The 22,763-nt window shown below is 42.2% G+C and overlaps 1 protein-coding gene across 2 annotated transcripts in view; it reads right to left on the minus strand.

Annotated features, from left to right (window-relative positions):
• Window positions 1–22,416, minus strand: part of SEC24D (SEC24 homolog D, COPII coat complex component) — a 41,866-nt gene extending 19,450 nt beyond the window's left edge. The window contains exons 1-8 of one of the 2 annotated variants that reach the window (XM_059843682.1): window positions 22,297–22,416; window positions 18,988–19,170; window positions 17,990–18,116; window positions 16,465–16,613; window positions 14,843–15,115; window positions 13,968–14,089; window positions 11,118–11,229; window positions 9,683–9,810 (exon numbers count right to left, since the gene is read on the minus strand). In XM_059843682.1, coding sequence (XP_059699665.1) covers window positions 9,683–9,810; window positions 11,118–11,229; window positions 13,968–14,089; window positions 14,843–15,115; window positions 16,465–16,613; window positions 17,990–18,116; window positions 18,988–19,126 — 1,050 coding nt within the window. In that variant the 5' untranslated portion in view covers window positions 19,127–19,170; window positions 22,297–22,416. Of the gene's footprint in view, window positions 1–9,682; window positions 9,811–11,117; window positions 11,230–13,967; window positions 14,090–14,842; window positions 15,116–16,464; window positions 16,614–17,989; window positions 18,117–18,987; window positions 19,171–22,122; window positions 22,239–22,296 lie in introns of those variants that run through there. The other variant, XM_059843683.1, reaches the window with a different exon arrangement.
• Window positions 22,417–22,763: the final 347 nt, after the last annotated feature.

Here is a 22,763-nt window from a genome sequence, read left to right on the forward strand (position 1 = left end):
ACATTAAAACGTCAAGAAAGCATTTCCCTTTGTGATGTTCCCACTGTCTTTTATCAGAAGCCATTCCCTCTGAAGGCAGGAGTTATTCTGCCTATTCTTGGTTTTCAGATGTTGAACATGCTCAGCCTCCTCAGCTGATGACTCAGGCCAGTTTGGACTATCTCATCTGCAAGGTTCACAGCAGGTTCAACTATTTATCGTACCACACTTCTTTTCCATTGGTTTCCTTCTTTGCTTGCAAGACTGCAGCAAGGCTAAAGCATCCCCCACGTGAAGCAGGGTCTCAAGGCTCTAGCCTGGTTTTCACAGACCACATAAAAATGCCAAAAGCATGTTCAAACCTCCTTGCTCAAAGCCCCTCCAGGCCCAGGCTGCACATTCCTCTGCATACACAGCACTGCAAAGCACACCATGGCATGGTAGCTGAATTTCAAGTGGAGCCTGCATGTGAGATATGATCCAGTATGTAGGAAAAAAACCCAGAAAATCATCTTCTGTGTCTCATACTTCAGCCTAGCTCTGAAATCCTTACTCAGCATTCCCTTTTTAGGGGGAATTTAGCAATTAACTGAGCAGAGCTGGCAGCATGACTGTAGAGACTACACTCTATTTAACATGATAAAATGTCGATATAAAAAATACCAGAATTAGTTAGCTTACTTATTTAAAACTTCTGTATCATACAGGGGATAAAAGGAGAGGGAAAAAGGACAAAAGTTCATTATCCATGCCTGAGACAGGCACCCCAAGTTCTGCTGGTCATGATGCCAGGCTGGGAGCCCCAGGCATTAACAGGGCAGTGCTCTGCAGCCCCTCTCAGCTTTGCAGTGCTGTGTGCTCTTTGGATGCAGGCACAGGCTGTATCTGGAGGCAAGGCCAGCAGCCAGGATTACCTGATAGTAGCAGGAGTGTGAAATTGGCTAATCAAGAAACGGTGCTGCACAACACACTTGCACAACGTTAGCACTTGGAACCCATCAGCTCAGCCAGACCTGCCCCAGCCCAGGGCACCCTCAACTCAGCAGGAGAAGGAGCTGCTGCAGAGGCACAAACCCACAGGAAGAACAAGGGCCAGACAAAGCTGCTCCAGGACAGCAGTGACTGCTGTTAGCACCCCTGAGGGTGATAAGGACATGTTCAATCACATGCCAGGGCTGAGGTTCAGGGCTGTTCAGCCCCACTTTCCCCCTTATCGGTAACCTAGGTGGTGAAGCACTGCACTCCTTGTCTGAGACTCTCAGGCAAGATTGTCACACTAGCTGTAAAACCACTGAAAAGCAAGACAGGCAAGGTTCAAAGAGCTTTTCTACAGGAATGCTAAGCAGTAATTACAAGGGATTAGCTTTACTGGTCATAAGATTTTCACATTAAAATTCAAGTTGCATTTTAAGTGACATGATAGCTGTCTGGCTTATTTTACAAAACCAAACAGAATTCTCAAAGACACCTCATTCAGGTGATGATGATGATTTCTGTTTTTCTGCAAATCACTGCAGCAGAGTTCTAGAGGATCTTCAAAATGTCAGACTGAATTTGGGCATCAAGTACTGCTTTCTGGACAGGACCAGTCTCTTACTGTATGGTGCTGTATGATTTATCAATAATCATACAGCTCTCATAATTTTTTAAGATAGCTAGATAAACACTAAACTCAACACCTCAGTTTAAAACACAGGCACAGCCTGTAAAATACAAATGGCTTACTTGGCACATCAATTCTGTTCTAAAAAGTCCAAGACCATACAAAGCTGTGACCATTTCTATATCCTCAGGATGGGCAATAAAGCAACACTGCAAACGGTGCTCATGGAACATGCAGCTCTGGGTTTACAGAACAACTGTTTCAGTTGATACATGAATCTAAGTGTGCTACAGTGACCTCTGAAGCAACACTCTCCTAGAGGAAATTCCGTACCAGAACATTATCAATGTTATTCACATCTTCACAGAAACAAAAAAACCACAACTCCACACTGGATTTCAGATCCATTTTGGCCTGCTGGGCTATCAGCAACTTGAAAGACCAATCAGGTGTTGGGAATTTTTCCTTTTTATACATACACATGTATAGGTGGATAGACAGATGTGTATCTACAGACAGAACACATTTTTTCAGCATATGAGAGAAAAGCAATTGCTGACCTGAGATCATGCATGAGAAGCTAATGAGTGGAAGGTTTCCTTCCTTCTTAAAACCAGAGCTGTTTCCTCTTTTGTTAGAAGACATTACTTTGACTTTTTAAACTGATTATTCATGTTTGCATTCCTTAGAACTTTCTCAACAGGAACTGTATGGTTCCTATCTTTGCCAAATATGTTAAAGAGACTTGAATTAGGAAAAAAGCATAGAAATGTTTAGAAGTATTTTAATTAGAGATGGAAAGAACAGTTCTGCTTATGTGCAGCCTTTCCTAGACAACATTTATTAGTGAAAACACCTCTAAGGCTAATTCATTTATTTCCACTGAGATCAGTAAGAACTGGGCATAGTTAAAGCATCATGCTGCATTCCCAAGCCAACTAGAGCTAGCCAATTGCCACAGGAGAACTTACAAAGTACAAGGAGAATTTTTGCTATGTGAACAAAAAGCAGCACTGAACAATTTCACCTCTGTAGCAAGGACATTTGGGATGAGTTTAATGCCCTTTGTAAAAAAGTCAAGTCCTTTCTAGGATGGTGGTTTTGAAGGTCAGTAGTAAAACTAACTGTTACTTCACAAATACCACATCAGGCCACAATGTTCCCACTCTGAGTCTCTCTTTCATGAATATTTTTGCTACTACAATAGCTGGGATGCTTCAAGCAGACTCCACAACCTTCAAACATTAATAATATTTGTATGTGACTTGCAACCACCTTCCCCTCTTTCATTAGCACAGCTGAGTGTCACAGATGGGTGGAACTGAGTTATGGCAGTGTGCTGCTTTGGGCTGGGGTACAGACAGTTTTCAGTTCATTTTTCTCACAGTGCCTGGAATGGGGCTGTGTTTTGGATATGTGCTGAACACAAGAGATAACACAGAGATGGTTCTGTTCCTGCTGAGCAGGGCTCACCCAGGGCCAAGGCCTTTCCTGCTTTCCACATTGTCACACTGGGAGGAGACTGAGAGGGGAGACAGCCAGGAGAGCTGACCAGAGGGATATTCCAGACCTATGGCCTCATGGTCAGTAAACAAATGGGGGGAACAAGGAGGAAAAGGGACACTTGGGATGGTGGTGTTTGTCTTCCCAAGGCACCATGACTGTGATGGGGCCCTCCTCTCCTGGGGATGGCTGAACACCTGGCTGCCCAAGGGAAGTGTGAACCAATTCCTTGATTTGATTTGCTGGCATCCAAAATACAACATTGCATAATATGAATAGATAAATAAAATATGCAAGAAGAACTCCAGTCTAGAAAGCAAAATACAACCCTTTCCCTTGGAACTTACTCAATACCAGTTTGTTCTGACTCTCTGAAATTTTCAAGGAACAGATCAATAGCCCAAGTGATTTTTAACTTGAGTGTCATTTTTGTTGTCATAACAAATTATCAGTATTATTGGCCAGTTAATTAAATGGATATAAATATTACTTTTTAATTTCCCTTCTTTAAGTATTGCTGCTTAGTAACACTTTTCTCCTGCCATTACAATTCTGAAGGACAATCACAGTCTCTGACTTACCAGAAACTGTATTACATCATCCTTATAAAGGCTTCTTCTCGGTTTGAATTTGAAATTTGTATAAAATCAGTCAGGAACTCTGATTACAACACAAATAAAATTTATATAAATGTCACATTTTCAAGTCACTGCTCTCATCTCTATCAGAATTACATCCTTACTATAACAACAGTGGTGCAGGGACCAACGTACCACAGAAGTCTTTTAAAGGGTACATTTTAGGACTATTTTTCAGTGTACACTAAAAACCAAAAGACAGAAGAAAGTAAATGAGAAAATTTGCTTCAATTAGAAGAAGCTCTGCTGCAAAAGCCATTGCTAAACCTGCCTCTGAATGCTCATTCTAGTTACAGAGTGCAGTTACAGGCTAACAAAAAACACTTTCTCCTCGATGATGAAGTCTTGGGAAGCAATCCAATTCCAAGTGATTTCCTACCAAGTGCACACTAGCACAGGGCATACTCCACAAAGAAAGCCTCATCTAACACAGGATTTATGCACCTCTAAATTAGGCATTGTGAAACCAAGCTTACAGGCACTGATCTCCAGAGTGGTGTAACACTTTCTGGGTGAAGGACCTGCAGATGTTTGAGAGTTCTGGGCTTTCCACACCATGAATGGCAGAGTCTGGCACCTCAGAGGACGTGCAAAACTCCCAGACATTAACCTGCCACTAGTTAGCTGAAAAACTTAAAATAAAACAGCTTTGACAGAGCAACAAAGACGACCCTGACAGAAGAACACTCAAAACTATGAGCCCAAAGTCTCTGTCCTCTCCCAAAGGAGACACCAACAAGGATACATTGGAAATTGTTTTATTTTCATAGCTGGAAAATGTGTGTTTAGGCTCACATCAGCATGATATACAGCAAAATGTATTAAGTGCATCACATATGCAGGGCTTCTACTCCCACTGTGTTTTAGAACAAACACAACAACCCAAAGACACTGACAAAATCATTCCCTGCTGGAACTTAGACAATCCAGACACCAGAACACACAAAATAATCCATACTGTCAACAGGACAGAAGTGTCAACAGCAGCTCTTTTCTTCAAACCATTTCCTTAGAACTATCATCTTACTAGCATTATGCACAATTTTACTGTCTAACTCTGCTCTGGTGGAGGGGTGTCATGACAGAGAGTTGTCCTCATTTCTGTCAAGCCAGCCACCATGCAGATAAGCACGACCTGGTTGGTATAATGTAACCCTATTGAAGGAAGAACCTTTAACAGAATCCCTTGTTAAAAGCTCTTACATTAGCCAAGCTGCCATGATCTGTGCAGTAAGAGCCTCCTGTGAATCAGTAACCAAATAAAGGACACAAATCAAAGGGTAAAACCCAAATGATGGCCTTTTACAGTGTGTAGGTGTTATCAGCATGCACCTCTGCTCCTCATAGCCAGCTTATTAACACATTCCTAATAGAAAGGAGCCCTCAGCAGGATGTTTAGCTGGAATCATTTCATCTTGCAGACTAAGCATTCCTCACTCTCCTCAAATCCAAGTTCTGCACAAGCACATAGCTGCTAATGAATGTGTGTGTCTATCCAAACCTGTGCTCCAAACTACAGCCACAGCCTGCCTGCCCTGCTTACTAGCTGTGAAATCAGGGACAACAGAGCCTGGGTCCCACAGAGTCCAAAGTATATTGGAGGAGCATGAGGACTTCCCAAAACCAAAAACTACACTGATAACATTGGATCACATTTTTAGTTATCCACCTTACTCAATTTTTAGCTGCTGCTGACCTTACAACTCCATCTAGGAGCTCATACTATCATCCCTGCAAAAATCATGGGCTTCCAAACAGCTTAGCTGCACTGCGCCTCATCAAATTTCACTGTTCTGAAAAGGTAAAATGGCTTTTAGCCCTTGAACCAGCATTTCTGAGAAGCAATTCCATTCTCTTAACTAGTTAATTAACTGTGGAGAAAAGGGAAGCAAAATATTAGATTCCCACCAATAAATATTTCTAAAAGCCAATAAATTTAAATAAATAAAGAACATGGCAGAGAACAAAACTACTAAGGAGCAAAGAAGGCAAATAACTAAAGCTAGAGATAAGTATTTTGAATTGTTTATTTTGGATTTCACAACATGAAATACTCTTTTAACTAACTTTTGATATCAAGTAGTATTAATGCTAAATCAAGATCACATGGTTTATTCAGGCTCTGGAAACATTCATCCATCTCCAAAACAAATTCATGCAGGGCTTGGTCTAGGATGATAACTGTGAGAGTTAGTTTATTTTTATAGACTGTTGCTAAAGCACTGGTGGACTAAAAATAAGTTCTGTCAAACAATGATACTGTACTCTCAATCTATAACCAACAAATACTTTCCATAGATCATCCAAATCAGGAGAGTGAAAATGAACTGTTCCTTTTGAGAAATAATAAATATGGACTTGGAAAGATAAGACTGTGAAATTATGTAGTGCTTTTAAGACACTGGCAGAGGAGGGAAGGCATGAACGTTTTAACAGCCTTTGTTTCCAGTGATAAATAGTGCACAGGCAATGGTCACTAGCTCATGATTTTCTAGATTGGCTGCAGGTTTTTTGTAGCAACCTCTCAAAGACTCTGTGCCCTCCATGGACTTTTCCCCACTAACTTTCAGCTTGAGGGCTTTTCTGAATAAACCCCTTTCACTTGCCCTTCTGAGGCTCAGTGCCTGCATGCCAAGTGCTGCTACCTCTCCTGTTCTGGGGGTATCAAACACAGCCCTACAACCATCTTTACCCAGTGGTCTTCACTTTTGCCTTAAATTCGCTCTCCTGTGTGATTTCACACCTCTGAAGTAAAGCCTCATTTGTGACCTTTCCCTCAGCGTGAGCAGTTACTGTCTCAATTTGAATTATGGCTTCTCTACAATGCTTTCATTGTGCAGCTTTACCAGGTTACATTTTTCATTTTCTTCTTTCTCACTGCAGGGGCAAACCCTGTTTGTTTGTGGGATCACTTGAAGCACATTACATTTATTCAAAGACATGCATGACATCCTTTCATTTACCATCCTCATCTACCAACATTATGATTTCACTTTCTGCTCTTTTTTCTCCTACAGAGATAACTTGGATCCTATTCCTTACTAGAAATGGAGATAACTGGTGTACACCTCTTAAAAAGACATCCCTGTTCCATTTTTGGACAATTTTTTGCTCCTGACAATTTTTTATCAGATCTTAGCTAAAAAAAAAAAAAAAAAAAAAATGCACTTTACATGTTAATATTCCCACTTCACTTTTGGAGGCAGGACACCAGTCCCTCTGTGTAGACATTCCACTTGGCCAAAAAGAACCCACAGTGACTAATGCACTTAAATCTGCCTTTCAGACTTCTTGAAATCCCAAATTACCTTTTCCCCTTTGGAAAACCTTCCAACTGAAAGTGTGAGAATACTGTCAAGTCACCAGATCGAAACCTTTTAGCTGAAAGCTCCCAGGATCTTTGATCTCCATCTCCTCTTGTATCCTTAGTCAAAGGAAACAAATCCCCAGAACTCAACCTCCAGCTGAGTTACTGTCTCCATGAAGGCAATTGACAGTTTATTTTCTAAAAACAAAACCCACTACATTTACAAGTCATCGACCCCAACAGTGACAGTGTTCAATTAAGAAAGAGAGTTAAGATTTGTACAACTGGGCTCTCCCTTTCATACACATACCTAATACTACTACTGCCAGAAGACGTAGCTATTTCTCTTTTTTCCTAACTAAATTTTTGCTGCAGTTATTATGTAAAAAATGTTGCATAGCAAGAAATAAAGAAATAAAGACATATCTTCACCTTGTAACTCAATAGCATGTGATGAGCATCACCTGTAGACACTATCTCTAAAATAGGGTGGATATTTTGAAACAAAGAACTTCCCGTGCCTTGCAGTCACCAGTTTCAGGCAGAACACACCATACTAGGAAGTTCAGAAACACAAATAAGCCCCTGAATGTATTGTACCTCTATAAAAAGCCCAGTTCTTTCGAATTAAGTGGCTTTTCAAAATTAAAGTAGTTATAAATCCCATATGGAAGAGCATTTTTATTAGGATATCTTAAGAGTAAGATCTTACTTTGGCAGCAGCAGTGAAGACAAAGGGCACACGCAAGCCATGGAAAAACTGCCTCAGCTAAGACTGCCCAGCTCTTCCCACTCCAACATTATCTCCTTAGTTCTTACAATTTTACCAAGCTATAATTGTTCTGACTAGAATTTTCCACACTGGGCTTTTGCCAATTTTGAGAGACATTTTTCAGGCTCCTCCAAAGGAGAGGCCAGGGAAAAACACATAGCTCCTTAATGAGATTAATGAGCCCCACTGACCTTTCCAACAGCTCGAGAGCACTAACACTTCACAACGGGTGGGTCACCAAGCACATCTTGCCAACCCCAGGAAAACCCCCCTGAGCTTGGCCAAGGACAAATGTTTGGACATACTGCAAATTTATGTATGCAGAAGAGATTTCGATTGTAGCAACTCATTGATCACCCTGTCCAAACACAATGCAGGAGACAAGGAAGCCACGTGTGGGAAACATAAAGGACTAGAGGCAGACTCTGAGTGCAAGATGCACAAATGAAGAGCCATCATGAAAATGGATTTTCTAAGTGCCACTTGGGCAAAGAAACTGGGATCAAGGGTGGTAAAGAGCAAAGGTTGCCTGATAAAGTGAAGGGGTGGAGAAGGAACAGCAGGAGTTTCATCTAGGAGAAAATGCAGGGAGGGGGGCAACAAGCCAAGTGGGCACATTTCCCTCAAGAACTGGAATGAAACCCAAGTTGCTGTCTAGCAGACAAATGGTAAGACTTTGTATCTGCAGAGCCATCAGTAATACATCCTATTTCTCTGTGGACCACAGAGAAGATAACTGCAATCTACCCTGCTGAAATAATACTCTCAATTCAAACTACAGAGGTCTGCTGGATTGGAAGTTATCCATCCTGATAAAGAGCAACATCTGCTTTTTTCCAACATATATTAAAAAAAAAAACTACCAAGAATTTATAAGCAATAAAACAAAGCTAAAGAAAAATCAGACTGCAAAACCCAGCACCGAATGTCTTAGCAATTTTAATTAGGCTTTCCTGTGCAGGCAGTTTATGAGGAGTTTTTGAAGACACAATCACATACTACAACTTTGATGAAATCTCTGCTTTTTCCCTCATGACACAGCATTCTGGAGTAAATCAATGTAAGACAAGAAACGGAAATGCATTCTGCAGACCTTGCAGAATTTGGAAGCTGAAGAATTTAGAAGCAATGGAGGACACAGCAGATGAAGACCAAGCAAGATAATCCCACAGATGATGCAGCTAAATCCTGCAGCAGAAAAATGGATTTATTCCTGCCACTGATAGAATCCTCTGGGGGTGCCAGGAAACCTGGGTAATTATTTTAAGACCAGAGAATACTGCAGGAAAAATCTACAGAGGAACTAAGGATATGTTTTGAATATGGAGGGTCATTAGAGAGGGTTATGTGAGAAAAGGTGCCTTCAAATGAGTGCTAAAAATGGCTGGTTACATTTGTCTTCTTTCTATGACTCTGCTCATCCAAGTAGCAAACCCAATTATCTTCTTGATCTCCTGTGAAATTAAATTATTTTGTAAAGACCTCAATGGAAAAATGTGTTTCTTCAAATCTAACTCTCCACATCTTAAAATTAACTTCATGCAGTTTGTGGTCATCCTCTCTTAATACCTTTGCCTAAAACTATGGAGTTCCAGCAGAGTAAGCAACTGACAAAGCTGGCATGAACTAGAGGCAGTTGGGGGAACACCAGGAAGCCAGGGGAGTCATCACTCCTGTACCTTTTCCAAATGAAAACTTTTGTCCTTTGAAGTTACACCATGACCCAAGCACACCTCGGGCTTCTGCCACCTCTTTATGGTCATGTCAATTCACAGTGTGAGCTACAACACCCTCCCCACCCAACCCACCCAGTCACAGACAAAGAGGCCTGGAGTGATCTGGAGACAGCAGCCCGAGGAGGGAGCCCCAGTGCGCCCTACCTCGTTCGGTGGGACAGCAGCGAAGGGCTGGATGACGGCCGCCAGGGGGATGCGGGCCTGCCTGGCCATGTCTGCCGTCACCGGGAAGCAGTAGGTGCTGCAGCGCATGTACCGCGGGCTGGCGTGGCCTGCGAAACACCACAGAGCACTGAAAGGCTGCCAGGAGGAACCTGCCCAGCCCAGCACAGAGCAGGAAAATCAGAACACAAAGCAACAAGTGCGTGTGCTCTATTCAACGCACGCTTGCTTTTCCTCCCATGCAGGCTTCTAGCCATCTTTCCTCTTTATATCCCAGCCCATTGCCCCTCCCTCTGGTTAAATATTTTCTTCCTGAGTTTAAAGCAGAGATTTAAACATGACAAGAATAAGCCAACAAGTACTTGCAAGAAGAATCTCAGTAGAGATTACTTGGAAACATCCCATATCTAGGATCTTTGAAGAAAATATGGATGATATCCCAGTGGACATGTCAACACTGCACATAAAGGGATGAGGCAGACTGATATCTACTGTTAGGACTGCTCTCATGAGCTACCTCTGATTCAGAAAACAGTGTCTGCCTTAACATCACCATGCTCACCTACACTGGGTGCAGAAGCCACCACCACACTTCCAAGAGGACACTCAGCACAGGCCCCTCAAGGAGAAACTGCTGTGTGATGCAGGCAAGAGCACTGAAAGGAGTTCAGGAATCAGCTTCCTGATGCTCCCTTTATAACCAAGAGACTGCAGCTCTGCACAGTTTCTTAAAAGGAATTTCTTGGATCATCAGAACGGATTTATCCCATTCTTAGATAATGCTAAAAAAATCTTAGCATGTTTGTATATTTTATACAGTTTATCTCAGCATTGATAAATTACTGTTGGGCTGAATAACACCATCAGTTTAACCTGTATTAAAATGTTGAGCCTGCTGTCAAGAGCAGCATGTGGAAGACTGTAACTCCAGGCTCCAGGCAGAAGCAAAGGCAGATAAATTTTTCCTTTGGCCAGCGTACATGAACTAGACAGCTTGCACACTGCCTCTATCACTTGAATAGAAATTCAAATCTTAAAAGGTAACAGTGATAGTCTAGTCTTAATGCTTCTTCTAGTGTCCACCTTTCAAAGTTTCAGAATAACCCAGAAAGGATTTTCAACTTGAAATGTAACACCTCCAAAAATTTTAAGTTAAAAAGGAAAGTTGTCTCAATGATTGATATTCTTTGAAAGGCCAGGAAGGGTAGAGGAGGAGTTAAGTCAAGGTGTAAGAAATCAACTCCCACTTCCCTCCTCCCCCCTTTTTTTCTGTTCAAAGGAAGTTTGCAATTTCATGCACAATTTAGAGCAAACACCATCATTTTCAGATGAGAAGTTTGAGAATTTAACCTTTTAAAAATTTAATTATATTAGATTTCCCCTAGAAGACTGCCAAAGCAGTAACAAGGATAGTTACCTTGGTCCTGGATCACACAGTTGGTGGTGACGAGGGGAGGAACCTGTCCTCTTGTGTTTGTGGCATAGACCTGCCCTCCCCTGGCAGCCTTATCGTTCTCGATCACTTGAATCTGATGAGTAAGAAGCAAGAACAGTGAATCTGATGAGTAAGAAGCAAGAACAGTGAATCTGATGAGTAAGAAGCAAGAACAGTGAATCTGATGAGTAAGAAGCAAGAACAGCATGAGGAACTCTGGTTGAAGCCTAATTTATAACAATTTACAATATAATGTCATGACATATTCATGCAGCTGACTTTGCTGCCCAAATTTCTTTCCCATAGGCAGCTCCCTGTTCCTTCTGCACAGTCCCTCATTCAGGTTTAAGGCTGACACTTTTCAGGATATAACCAAAGTTAAGTAAAGCTGTATTTTGTTCCACACCAGAAATCCAATCACTGATACCATCACTGCTCCTCTCTCCTCAGCAACCTGGTTTAGAGCGCAGCCAAACAGCTGTGGGAGGCAAGAGGAATGAGACAGGGAATTTCTCAAACTGGCCTTGCCACTGCTGCTGGTACCTCATGGAATTGTGTCTTTACACTGCACATGAAGTTCTAATAATAGCTAGGGAACTTCAGAAGCCTCTGTTGGAAAGTAAACAGAGAAGAAAAACTAAATTAGTTGCATGCAGTCTACTGATCAATGTCCAAGAGGTATTTCCTAACACACTGAAAAGAGTCTGGGGCCTATAATTTTTTTTTCATCAATACAGTTTTCTGTACTGCAATTTAAATATACAAGACATTCCTCAGAGAGCTTGTTAGATCTTCTGCTTGATTACTTTTTCCTGCCTCCTTGGCTTGTATACTTATAGCTAATTCTTGCATTCGAAGGAAAAAGGTTTTGCTCTAAAAAGGTCCACTGGCTGAAGAAAGCAAACCACTCTGAGACCTAGCCCTGCAAAGGATCAATGTGCCACGGTATTCTGCAGCTAACTAACCTAAATATATCATTGTTCTTGGAAATAATTGTTGACAAAGTCCAGATGCGAGTGTTCATAGATGTTGTCAGGGTACATATCAGCCTCTAACATATGTAAGAGAAATATAAATCAACAACAGCTACAGATAAGAAGTAAATGTATCTGGCAACACTACTATAATTGTATAATGTAAATATAACAACAGAAATACACATGGTCATACTTATTCCTCATTCTGAATTAGCTTTTTGTCCTTTACAGACATTGACCCAGATCATGTTTCTTTTAAACATTCCTTCTGATCCTCTCTGTAAGGCTTAAACAAACCTTTTAACCTATTTTAACATGGCTGTTGCAGTCAAGGCTGTTTATACTGTGTGCATAATTGAAACAAGACATCAGCCCATGTTTTCATGCCAGACCTCCCTCCCTCCCTGCCCCTTTTTTTTTTTTTTAATTAGACAAGATCATTTTATCCCTCTACTGTAAAAAGCATTGCACTGAAACATTAGGAATGACTGAGACTTAAGGGCATTTGTTATTTATACAGACACTTGATTCAGGGGGTTTTTTACACAATGCTTTTCAGTTAAAAATTGCCTTTAACGAGGCAGTTGCAGTTGTTGCATTAACCCCTAAGGGATTATCAACAAGTATTTTTCCAAAGTTACAGGGGGTCTGCATCAACTTTGTCACTGGGTAAAAAATAAAATCTTTTCTTGAAGAACAAAAGAATACCTCAAATTAAAGAAGCAAGACAGTTTCATACTAGACAGCGTGAGTCTTTGGAAAAAATGCTTCTCCTGCTCAGCAAACCTGCCTCAGCAACAAGTGTAAGATTCCTTCACCCAGACTAGCCCGCTGTGCAGTGGTGAAAACATTTTTTTCAAGTAGTAAGTTCTAGGTTGAAGCTGCTTCAAGAAATCTGACTCTCTGAGGACCTTTTGACCTGTCCAGGTGATTGCCAGAACCACTCTAAGTGTGGGCACCAGAACATTTTCTGGATCAGTTTAGCACATTATTGCTTTCTACTTCCATCAGCTGTTTCAAAGAAAGAAGTTAAATGCTGCCTGTGCCTGACCAGCCCTTTCTTTGCATACCAACCAGACAACTTTACATCAGAAAGATGCATGAAACCATACCCTTGTTTTCTCTAGCACCATCCTAAGAAGAGACACTGTCCCACCAGTGCGTGTTCAACAGCTGAGCCTCTTCAGCTTGCACGAAGCATAAGTATCAGGAATACTTCAGGCTACTGAAATCTTTACAAGGGTGCAGGAACTGAAAGGATGGCTCAGGCAAATAATTCTCATTGCCTGAGAAACTCTTGAAATCAAAAGGCAAAGTGGCTTCTGAGCACGTGACCTCTCAGCGTTTGCCAGGACTGCACTTCCAGAGTTCATGTACCTGTGTTGTGTCCAGATCCTACTTCTGGTATCTGTTACTAAGTTCAAACTTTTCAGAGTGAAAAGGAAAGGTGATAAGCTGCAGTGAACACAAGCAGTTCTTCAGTACTAGTCACTGTCTCATTAAGAATCCTGTTGAGAATTCCTAGTGAAGTATTTCCTATAAAGCATTTGGGACATCCTCATGTATGAGTGTCCCATGTTAGATAAAGTTATAAAGCCTCTTCAGTACTCCAACTAATTTCATACGCTAATTGATCCAAAACTGACAGCACACAGCACAAAATTGCATTAATTAGAAACTGCAAGAACTAGTAGGTATGTTGAGAACCAAAACATGTAAGGCACATGTAACTGCCAAAGTATGTTATGAAAAATCTCACCAGCTAAAATGAATACAATGTTAGCATTTGTCATTCCTCTATCTTAAATGCAGCAGGAAGTTACATTTATAAAAAAATTAGAGCCACATTACTTACTGGGCTTGGAATAGAGTCAGGATCAAGCTTCTTCTGTGGTGGGCCTGAGAGCTGTGCTGGACTGCCAGGAAAAGCACCAGGATAGGACAGCTGAGATGCTGCCATCTGAGGACCATAGTTTGCTGCAGAGTTACAAATGACAATTCATTTGAAGTATTGAAGTTCCATTATCAATGCTTAGCATCAACTTCTGCCATGCAATTAATTCTTACTCAGCTAAGTGTAACTCCTCCTTCCCCTCCGTTTTCAGCAACTAAAAGAAATGGATTTCTGTGGCTCAGTTTGGCTTTGGTTTGTGTTTTAAAAAGTAAGAACACCACCAGATGTGACGACTTTGGCTCCAAAGTTTTCAGGTTATGTCAAGTAGGACAGTTAGAAGAGATTACCACTGTTACTCACGCCAGGCCATTACCTCAGTGAGAATCTCTCCACTAACATCAGTCAATGCAAACTGATACCATTTGCTGGCTTTTTGTATTCACTTACAATCCATTATTGCTATAGCAAAGCATTTTTGAAAGCTGCTTATGACAGTACTACAAGACAGAAAGCAGCCTATACCTTTGCAGAGTGTAACAAAAACACCTTCCTGTAGTGTGGTGTGCCTTCACCAATTACTAACCACTAACTCTGTTTCTAATCCAAACTGATCTCCTTTTTCTTGTTACAGTCTCAACAGAGTGCTAAACTTGTGAGCAAAAGCAGAGCCTGTCTCAAGTGTACTGACTGACAATGCACATCCTTCCCTTCTACAGAAGGAGAGCTCATATTTCATTTTTCCCAGTCAGAAGATTCCTCCATGAACGGACACAGGTCCAGAAGTGATTGTGCCCACACACTTGGTCTTCAACCAGATAACAAACATCCTTCCCTACCTTGCTGAGGATGATATCCAGACCCTGGAGGCTGTCCCGGAAGGTGCTGCAAGTTAGGATTTGGAGGGACAGGTCCAGGGATTCCAGCCTGCCTGGCCATGGGAGGCAATGCTGGCTGAGCACAAAGGCCATTAACACTGTTTGCTGGTGGAGGAGGCAGCTGTGGTGCAGGTGGCAAACCCATCTGCTGCTGGCTGGGGGGCAGCAGCCGCGGGCCCTGGAAAGGCGCCGGCTGCCTGGGAGACACGCCAGAGCTTGGAGCAGTGCCGGGACCTGAGCGAGAAATGACATCAGGTGAGTCAGAAATGAAAACCTCCCAAACCTGTGCCACAGGTGCTCTGGTTCTGCTCAGTACATTTCTATACCATACAGGCAATACTGGATCCCATTCTGACAGTGCTGCCTTATGGGACTCTGTGTGCCTGATCACATGACAAATTGTGGTTTAGGCCTCAGCTGATTCAGTCATTTTATTTCTTTTGGCTCTATCTGCAATAAAACCCTAGCTGGGGGAGATGGGGAAAGAGTGAGAGAAGCCAGAGTTGGACAGTTCTTCACTATAACACACATAGATCACTCAGCTTTCAAAATACTACTTCATTTCAGAAAGTGAAACAACATTCTTTTTGCTCAATAATCCATTTCTTTTATGTGGCATGTTTTTGTTAGTTTGCTATTTGTATTTCACCATTACAGGTTTGATGGAAAATAAACCCAGTTGATACTAAAAGATGAAACATGTGGGAATTATTTTGTACACACTGGCAAGGAATTGTTTGTTGTTTATAAGATTTCATTTAGAATTAAGAAGACTCTGGAAAGAGAGGTTTTTTTGAGACTTACAATCTGTAAACACTTATTACTTTACAAAACCTGTATTTTTAAATCAGATTTTCCCCCAAAGACAACACAACTTTAAAGAGAGCTAGAAGAATAACCAATATTAGGTTTGAAGCAAAAGAACGTGTTCATATAGAAACACTGAAATACATCTTGTGTCACATATGTTAACTGAACAAAATCTTTACATGCTGAATTCAAGCCTCTCAGTAGATACATGAGAACACTGTATTTTACATAATTGTTTTAAAATTGTTTAAATAATATATTTTGCTTAATTTAAATACATATCAGCATTCATGGTTGGTAGTCATTTACATGGAAGCATCACATGATCACATCTTCATGGCCTAGGTTTGAGATGGTATAACATCAAAATAAATGCAGATAAATTTAGATTAAAACCCAAAAATGTTTAGACAAGAAAAGAAAATAGTTTCTCTAGTTTTGTAACTAGAGAAACTGTAAAAATTTGAGAAAAATAAACCCCTGTCTGCATATTATTGTTCATGCCTTGGCTGTTACTGACACATTCACTGAGTATTTTGAGAAACGACTGATGGGACATCTGAATTTTATGGAAGGTTTGTCAAACATCAGTTCAGAATTAACCCAATACTACTCATTTAAGGAACTGGATGAGATTAAAAAATGCTAAGAACTTAAGCCAATGATGGTGGTCAAAGGTCTCATTTTCTGTTTACACAGAAGTTCAATAAGTTTTAATTATCATAGTCTTAATGCTGTAACTGAGAAGAAGTCAATCAGATAAACCCAATTACCGTAGCTATTTATCTGCATGCTGTTGAGCTGGTCAGCAAGTTGCGCTGTAGAAGAAGCAGGTGCAGTACTTGGGAAGGCTGCTTGGGACTGATGACTGTAGGGAGGATAGGAAGGCCCTGTGTTACTTGGAGGTGAAGGGCCTTGAAACCTAAAGGAAAAAATCAGTGCAGTTATGCAAAAAAATTACATCAAACAATCATAACTCTCCATGTTCTCATACCTCCTCAAGATAGTGCTGAAACAATTAATTAGGACAAAACCCTAATGGAGTATGCCCACATTCTGCTCAGAAAATGTACACTTGTATTAAAATACACAAAGGACAGAGAGATTGCACACTTGTTTAATAAAAACAGACAGTCCATGTTTGTTTGCATACTTGTTAGAAACAAAGTAGAGTGAGTATGGCATGGCAAAGTGAGAGCAGTAATAACTGTAAGCCTGAAGATTAAGAAACACAAGTTCTGAACATATCACAGCACTCCATGGCCTTTCCAAGCTGATAAAGAAAGATTCCCTACCAGGGAAGGATGAAGATGATTAGGAGAAACATCTGTGAAGAGAAGAAAAGGGAGTGAGGAATGCTTGAGGAGGTATCTGTAGCAGAGGAAAAAAGAAGATGTGGGTAGAGAAAAACTTCATGACTATCAGATATGGAAAACGTGAATGCAAGAAAAATAACCAAAGGAAAGAAACCAGTAACACACACATGGCTTACAAAGGCATTTTCTACCAGACTATTTCACTCTGGTAAAATAAGATCCCAGACTATGTCCCAGAGACAATCAACAAGGATTTTCCATTGTAAAACTGAGGATGAGCTATTTCAAGAAAAGTAGAACTCACTTTTCTCGACATTTTTGTCTAGATACTTCCTGGCCTACAACAGCAGCTCTGAGCAATTCTGGGAAAAAACCAAGACCAGGAGAAGAACAGGAGATGTGCAGCTGTCAGGGCAATGATGGGAAGCTATGGAAGAGAACTAGTATTTTGCTAGGTCATGTCAAACTGACTCTATTCACCCTGTTTTGTCATCTTCAGGACAAGCACCACTTCTATGCTTGAATACACCATCTTGAACAACTGATCACCAGTCTTTTTGGGTCCTCCTTCCCACAGAGAAAATGAAATACCTACAAAAACTAAGAACCACAGAAGGAGATTAAGATTTCAACCAACTACAAGAAGAATGTTGTTAAATGGTGTCAAGTTCATTAAAACTGAAGGAGCTATGGGTACACAAACTAATTTTGCCTCTCCTGGGAAATGTGGAAAAGTAACTAATATGTGACAGAATTAAGTAAAAGAGCTGCTGATTGACTCAAATATTGACTCATATTTACCTGCAACACAAATATTGTGTAATAAAGCTTGGCTATCCCCTCGTACAACCTTTTTGCAAAGATTTTTTTTTTACAGCTTTCACCTGTCCCTGTTTTCTCCCCTTCCCATTCCTGCCTCCTTCACAGAGAGGTAACAGAGGTCAAACAGCTCAGGTGTCAGGTGTTGGTCCTTTCCAGTCACCTGTGTGGCTGCTGTCCTGGTGTACCAGACCCATTCTGGAAGCTGGTCTGGCTGAACTGCTGTGCGCCAGGTGGTGGAGGCCCAACAGGAGCTGGAGATCCAAAAGGCACGGTCGATTTCGACACACCTGCAAAAGATTAGACACTTTTGTGTAAAACCCTGTAAGAAAGAACAAGATGGGCAAGAAATGCAAGTGTGCAGCTCTGCTCTGGCATTAAGAATAACAGGTTTGGGTCACCCTGCTTAAGCAGAGGGGTTGGACCAGAGGTCCCTCCCAGTCTCAGTGATTCTGTTGCAAAGCACAGATTTCTGCTGATATGAAAAGCTAAGAGAGAGTAAAAAGCAAACAAACAGCAGTTCATAACTTTCCAGCAAAGAACCCAAGAGGAACAGTAAGAAAAAGACAATGAACAAACAGAGAGCAATTGCCAGTTTGGGGCAGTGCTAATTGCCTGTTACCCAATTATATTTCAAGGTAGAAACAAGAGATCCCTTTGATTTCAGAGACCAAGGTAAGAAAGAAAAAATAAAACAACTTGTTAAAGTAAAAACAAAAAGAGCTTCCATATGTAGAACCTGTTCTCCTGTGCTGAAAACTGTTCCTAATTCAGATCTAGTATAGTGACTGTGAAGAAAGTGTGATTTATGTAAAGAGCAGTGTTGAACAACCTTTCAAGAAACTGTATTTCTTGACCTATCTTCCCTTTAAATTATTCTAACATAAAAAAAATCATCTGGTATGAAAAGCAGTACTTACCCCAAGTATTCTAATAAGTCAGTTACCAGAAGCATTTCTATCAGAATTCTGACTACATTCAGCATCTGATTAGACTAACACAACTCCTGCTGTCTTTAGTAAGTTTTAGAGAAACTGGGTAAAACTTTTCTTCTGTTTCCTGTTGCAGTATCAGTGAAAAATTTACACATGGTAGAAAGAGACGCAAAACACCAATACAGAAAGGTAGACTCTGAAAACAAATTTTAAGCCAAAATAATACCTGGTTGAGGTGCTGAGTATGAAGAGTTAGGGTCCCCATAATGTCCATAATGAAGTGAAGAATTGGGTGGTCCAAAACCTCCTATTCCTGGCTGGGACTGGGAATATGGAGGAGCTGCAACATAACCTTGTTGACTCATGATGGCAATTTTCGCATTCCAAGTATTGTGTCCTCTACAGCAATCTGCAAAAAGGAAAATGACACCTGCTACTAGACAATCACTCTCTCTGCATTTTAAAAGGCTGTGAATTGTATTCTCCCCCCAAAAAGAGATAAAAGACACATTCGAAGGCAAAAAAATGACCTGCAATCAGGGGCAAATCTTGGTTTTGCTTAATAGCTTCGTTTCCTCAGCATTACCACATGCTGCATTTAAATGGGATTCAGCTCTCCCAAGCCCATGGAGAGAACTGTAAGCAATGGATGTGCAGATGGAAAAAACTCTCAAAGGAAAGTCCCAAACGATTCTTTTTACTGGGAGAGCATTGACTTCAACCACACATGGAAAATACACTGTGAATCCTGCTCCCCAAATACCAGCCATCCCAAAGAACCCAGAACTCACTGAGAAATCAGGAAAGGCAGAGTGACCAGAGCAGAAAACTCTCCCTAGCAACTACTTCTCCTATGCTAGCACACCTTATTTCAGAGGAGGTGTGGAATACAACACCAGTTTTTCACCAAACCTTTTACAAACCTTCTGCATCAACCCCACTCCAAGCAAGTGATGGAAGACTCCTTGCTTTTGATGCTGGTGAAACAGAGAATAAAGTTCAGGATACACAGAGTTCCTAATTCTGGTTGTCTTCTGCCTTACTGGCCCAGGCCTGAGGAACCTTTTTACTCCAGAACTCCCCAGTGTGCCAAAGCTGAGCACAAGACATCCCACGAGGGAGAGTGGAGGCAGTATGGCCTCAACAGCCCTGTACATTGGCCTTGCTGTTATCAGGCATCTTCTCCGTAAGTTTCACATCTTGATCCTGTTGTTGTTCAATACATGAAACAAGCAAGCCCCAAAATTGGATAGATAGCAATCGAGAAAGAGTTTTCTAATGATGAGAGCATCCACATGACATGCAATTTCTTTCTTGTAGTCAGATTTTGTTTAACAGGACAGAGTAACATTTTAGAAAACTTTCAGGAAAGAGTGTCCTGGTAACTGCCATCATTTTTAGAAGCAAAAAATCTGAAGAATTCTGCATTGACAAATCATATGATTGTATTTCACCAGATTAGTTTTCAGATACAGAGCCCTTGCCACCAAGGGATCTGCAAAGTTATTAAATATGTACACTCTGCAGCCTTGAGAACAAGATTCCTCTTTTCCATGTGGGAGCTTCCATTTTGATAGCAGATTGAATTTAACAATAACAGAATTTCACCTTCTTGAGGCCTAAATTAAACTGCTATGAGAAATGCTGAGGATCCAACCTGAACACGCATTTACTACTCCTGTAGAGTCCCAAGCACATAAGCCAGTCATCCCAAGGAACTACACAACATAAATGAGCATTTCAGGTGTCAAGTGTTCCTTTATAGCATTCCCAACCACCTGTACTTCACACTCTTAAGCTCAAGCCATGGAGTCATCTTTAAACATGGAAACTGGACAAAAATAAAACACAAATTGTGTTTCAGAAGCATGCACAAAGGCACCTCAAAATTACAGCTCCAACAACACACAGATAAATTTATGCTGCACTGGCACATGTCAGTAGAGAAGAGTTATCCCTACCAGAAAGCCCATTCCCAAGTTAAACAGATATTTCTGAAGAAAAAAACCTCAACAGTTTTACTGATCATCCACATCAGACAAGAAATCCCTCTGAGCTGTGTATAGGGCCTGGCCCTCTCCACACTCTTCATGGCAGCACAAGATTTCTCAGTTGCAGTGGTTAACTGCTTCCAGGAGTTAATCCTACGGAGTTTTCTCCTATTTATTGGCTAACGAGGTAAACACAGGGAGAAGAAAGAAAAAAGTGTAATCAGAGGCTTGCTGCTGCCAACTGTACCTCCTTCCCTCCCCCACCTCCATCAGAAAAGACGTGGCAGGGAGAGCTTTAGTTGTTCCAAAAGACACTAAATTATAGCATTAAATTACCTACACACCAGCACAGGTGTATACATCCTTTATATCTACATAAAGGAAGAGATTTTCACTTAGAGGCAGCTGCACCTTAAGCTGCAAGAGCATTCAGAGGAAATTACTTCCTCCACAGCTTACTCACACACACACAAGAAAAAAAAAAATCTTGCCACGTCAAACTTCCCACAGACAGTATAAACACACAGAGGTTGTGCTGAAGTGAGACAGAAGCTCTAACCACAGATTAAATAATACAAGTTCTTCAACACAGTTCCAGACTCTATTTAGCACCAAGGATACTTATTCTGTTCTCAGGATAGGTATATATATCAACTACCACAAATGAGTGTTTTAAGGTTGCCTGAAGAATTATGAGCATTTCAGAAATTATACTGTGGGGGTGAAAAGAGTTCACACAGAAGGTCATGAAAACTTTTTTCTCCGTCTCAACACTAGTTTACCTTATACCCCATAACCTGGGGAAGAACACCAACACCGAGGAAGAGCTGCAGAATTTAATTGACCTCTATTACCGAATAGGCTGTCACCTTTTCCAGAAGATCGCTGCACCTATGCAACGCTCTGCTGTCTCTGGGGAGATGTAAAAGTTAACTATGCGCAAGCAGAAGAAGGACAACAGAAACAAAACCAGGCTCGAGTCCTTGGCTCCCAGAAGGACAAGTATCAACTTTGTATTTCTGCGGAGACACTGCGCTCCCCAGCAGCCCGTCACGGAGGCAGAGGCGCAGCCCGTTCCCACGCACGCCGCAGGGTCAGTGGGTGCCCAGCCCCGGGGCTCACTCACGCTGAACCAACACCGAATGCAGCACAGACACACACCTACTTCTGGGCTCTTCTCCGGCACCACGCTGCGAACCAAGCACCGAAAGCAAAATCTAATTTTGCTGCCAAGGCTGCCGAGCTTTACTACATCTTTTCATGCATGTAACTTTTCCATCCCCATCGCCTACGAGTTTTCAGCCGCCGTAAGCTCGCAACAGCTCCGACCCCGCGCTCGGAGCCACCGCCCACCCCGCGGCAGTCGCTACCTGTGCCTGCCGGGGCTGGGCTCCGCCGCCGGCTGCTGGCGGCTGGGCGCAGCCCCCGGGCTCCGCGCTGCTGAGGGCGGCCGCAGCCCCGCGCCCGCCCCGCCGCTGCCCGCGCTGGCCCCGCGCTGTCCCCGCGCCGCCGCCTCAGCCGGCGGTGCCGGTTGGGACCGTTACCTGCGGCCGCGCGCCCGCTCCCTCACGCGCCCGAGTGCCACGTCTGAGGCGGCCCGGCGCGGGCCGCGCCTGCGCAGTGCGGGCAGCGAGGCCGCGCCCGTGGCCGGGCCGTGCCCTCCCGGGCGGGGGCGAAGGGCAGCCCGGGGCGGTCACCCTGGGAAAGGGTTTATCTTTCGCTCCGGGGGATACATGCCGCTTCAAACACGGAGCCCAGTTACTAAAGGGATACTTGTTTTTCCTCGTTATGTGCTTGAAAAACGGAGTCACGGAATCGGTTAGGTTGGAAGGACTTGTGAGGACGTCGAGTCCGACCTATGACCGAACAGCACCACGTCAACTAAACCATGTCCCTCAGTGCCACGTCCGGGCATTCCTGAAACGCCTCCAGGGACGGCACCGCCTCCCCGGGCAGCCCGTCCCTATGTCTGATGATCCATTCTGTGAGAAATTGTTCCTAGCGTCCGACT

Source organism: Haemorhous mexicanus, chromosome 4, assembly GCF_027477595.1.
Source record: "Haemorhous mexicanus isolate bHaeMex1 chromosome 4, bHaeMex1.pri, whole genome shotgun sequence".
In the NCBI taxonomy this organism is placed as follows: domain Eukaryota; kingdom Metazoa; phylum Chordata; class Aves; order Passeriformes; family Fringillidae; genus Haemorhous; species Haemorhous mexicanus.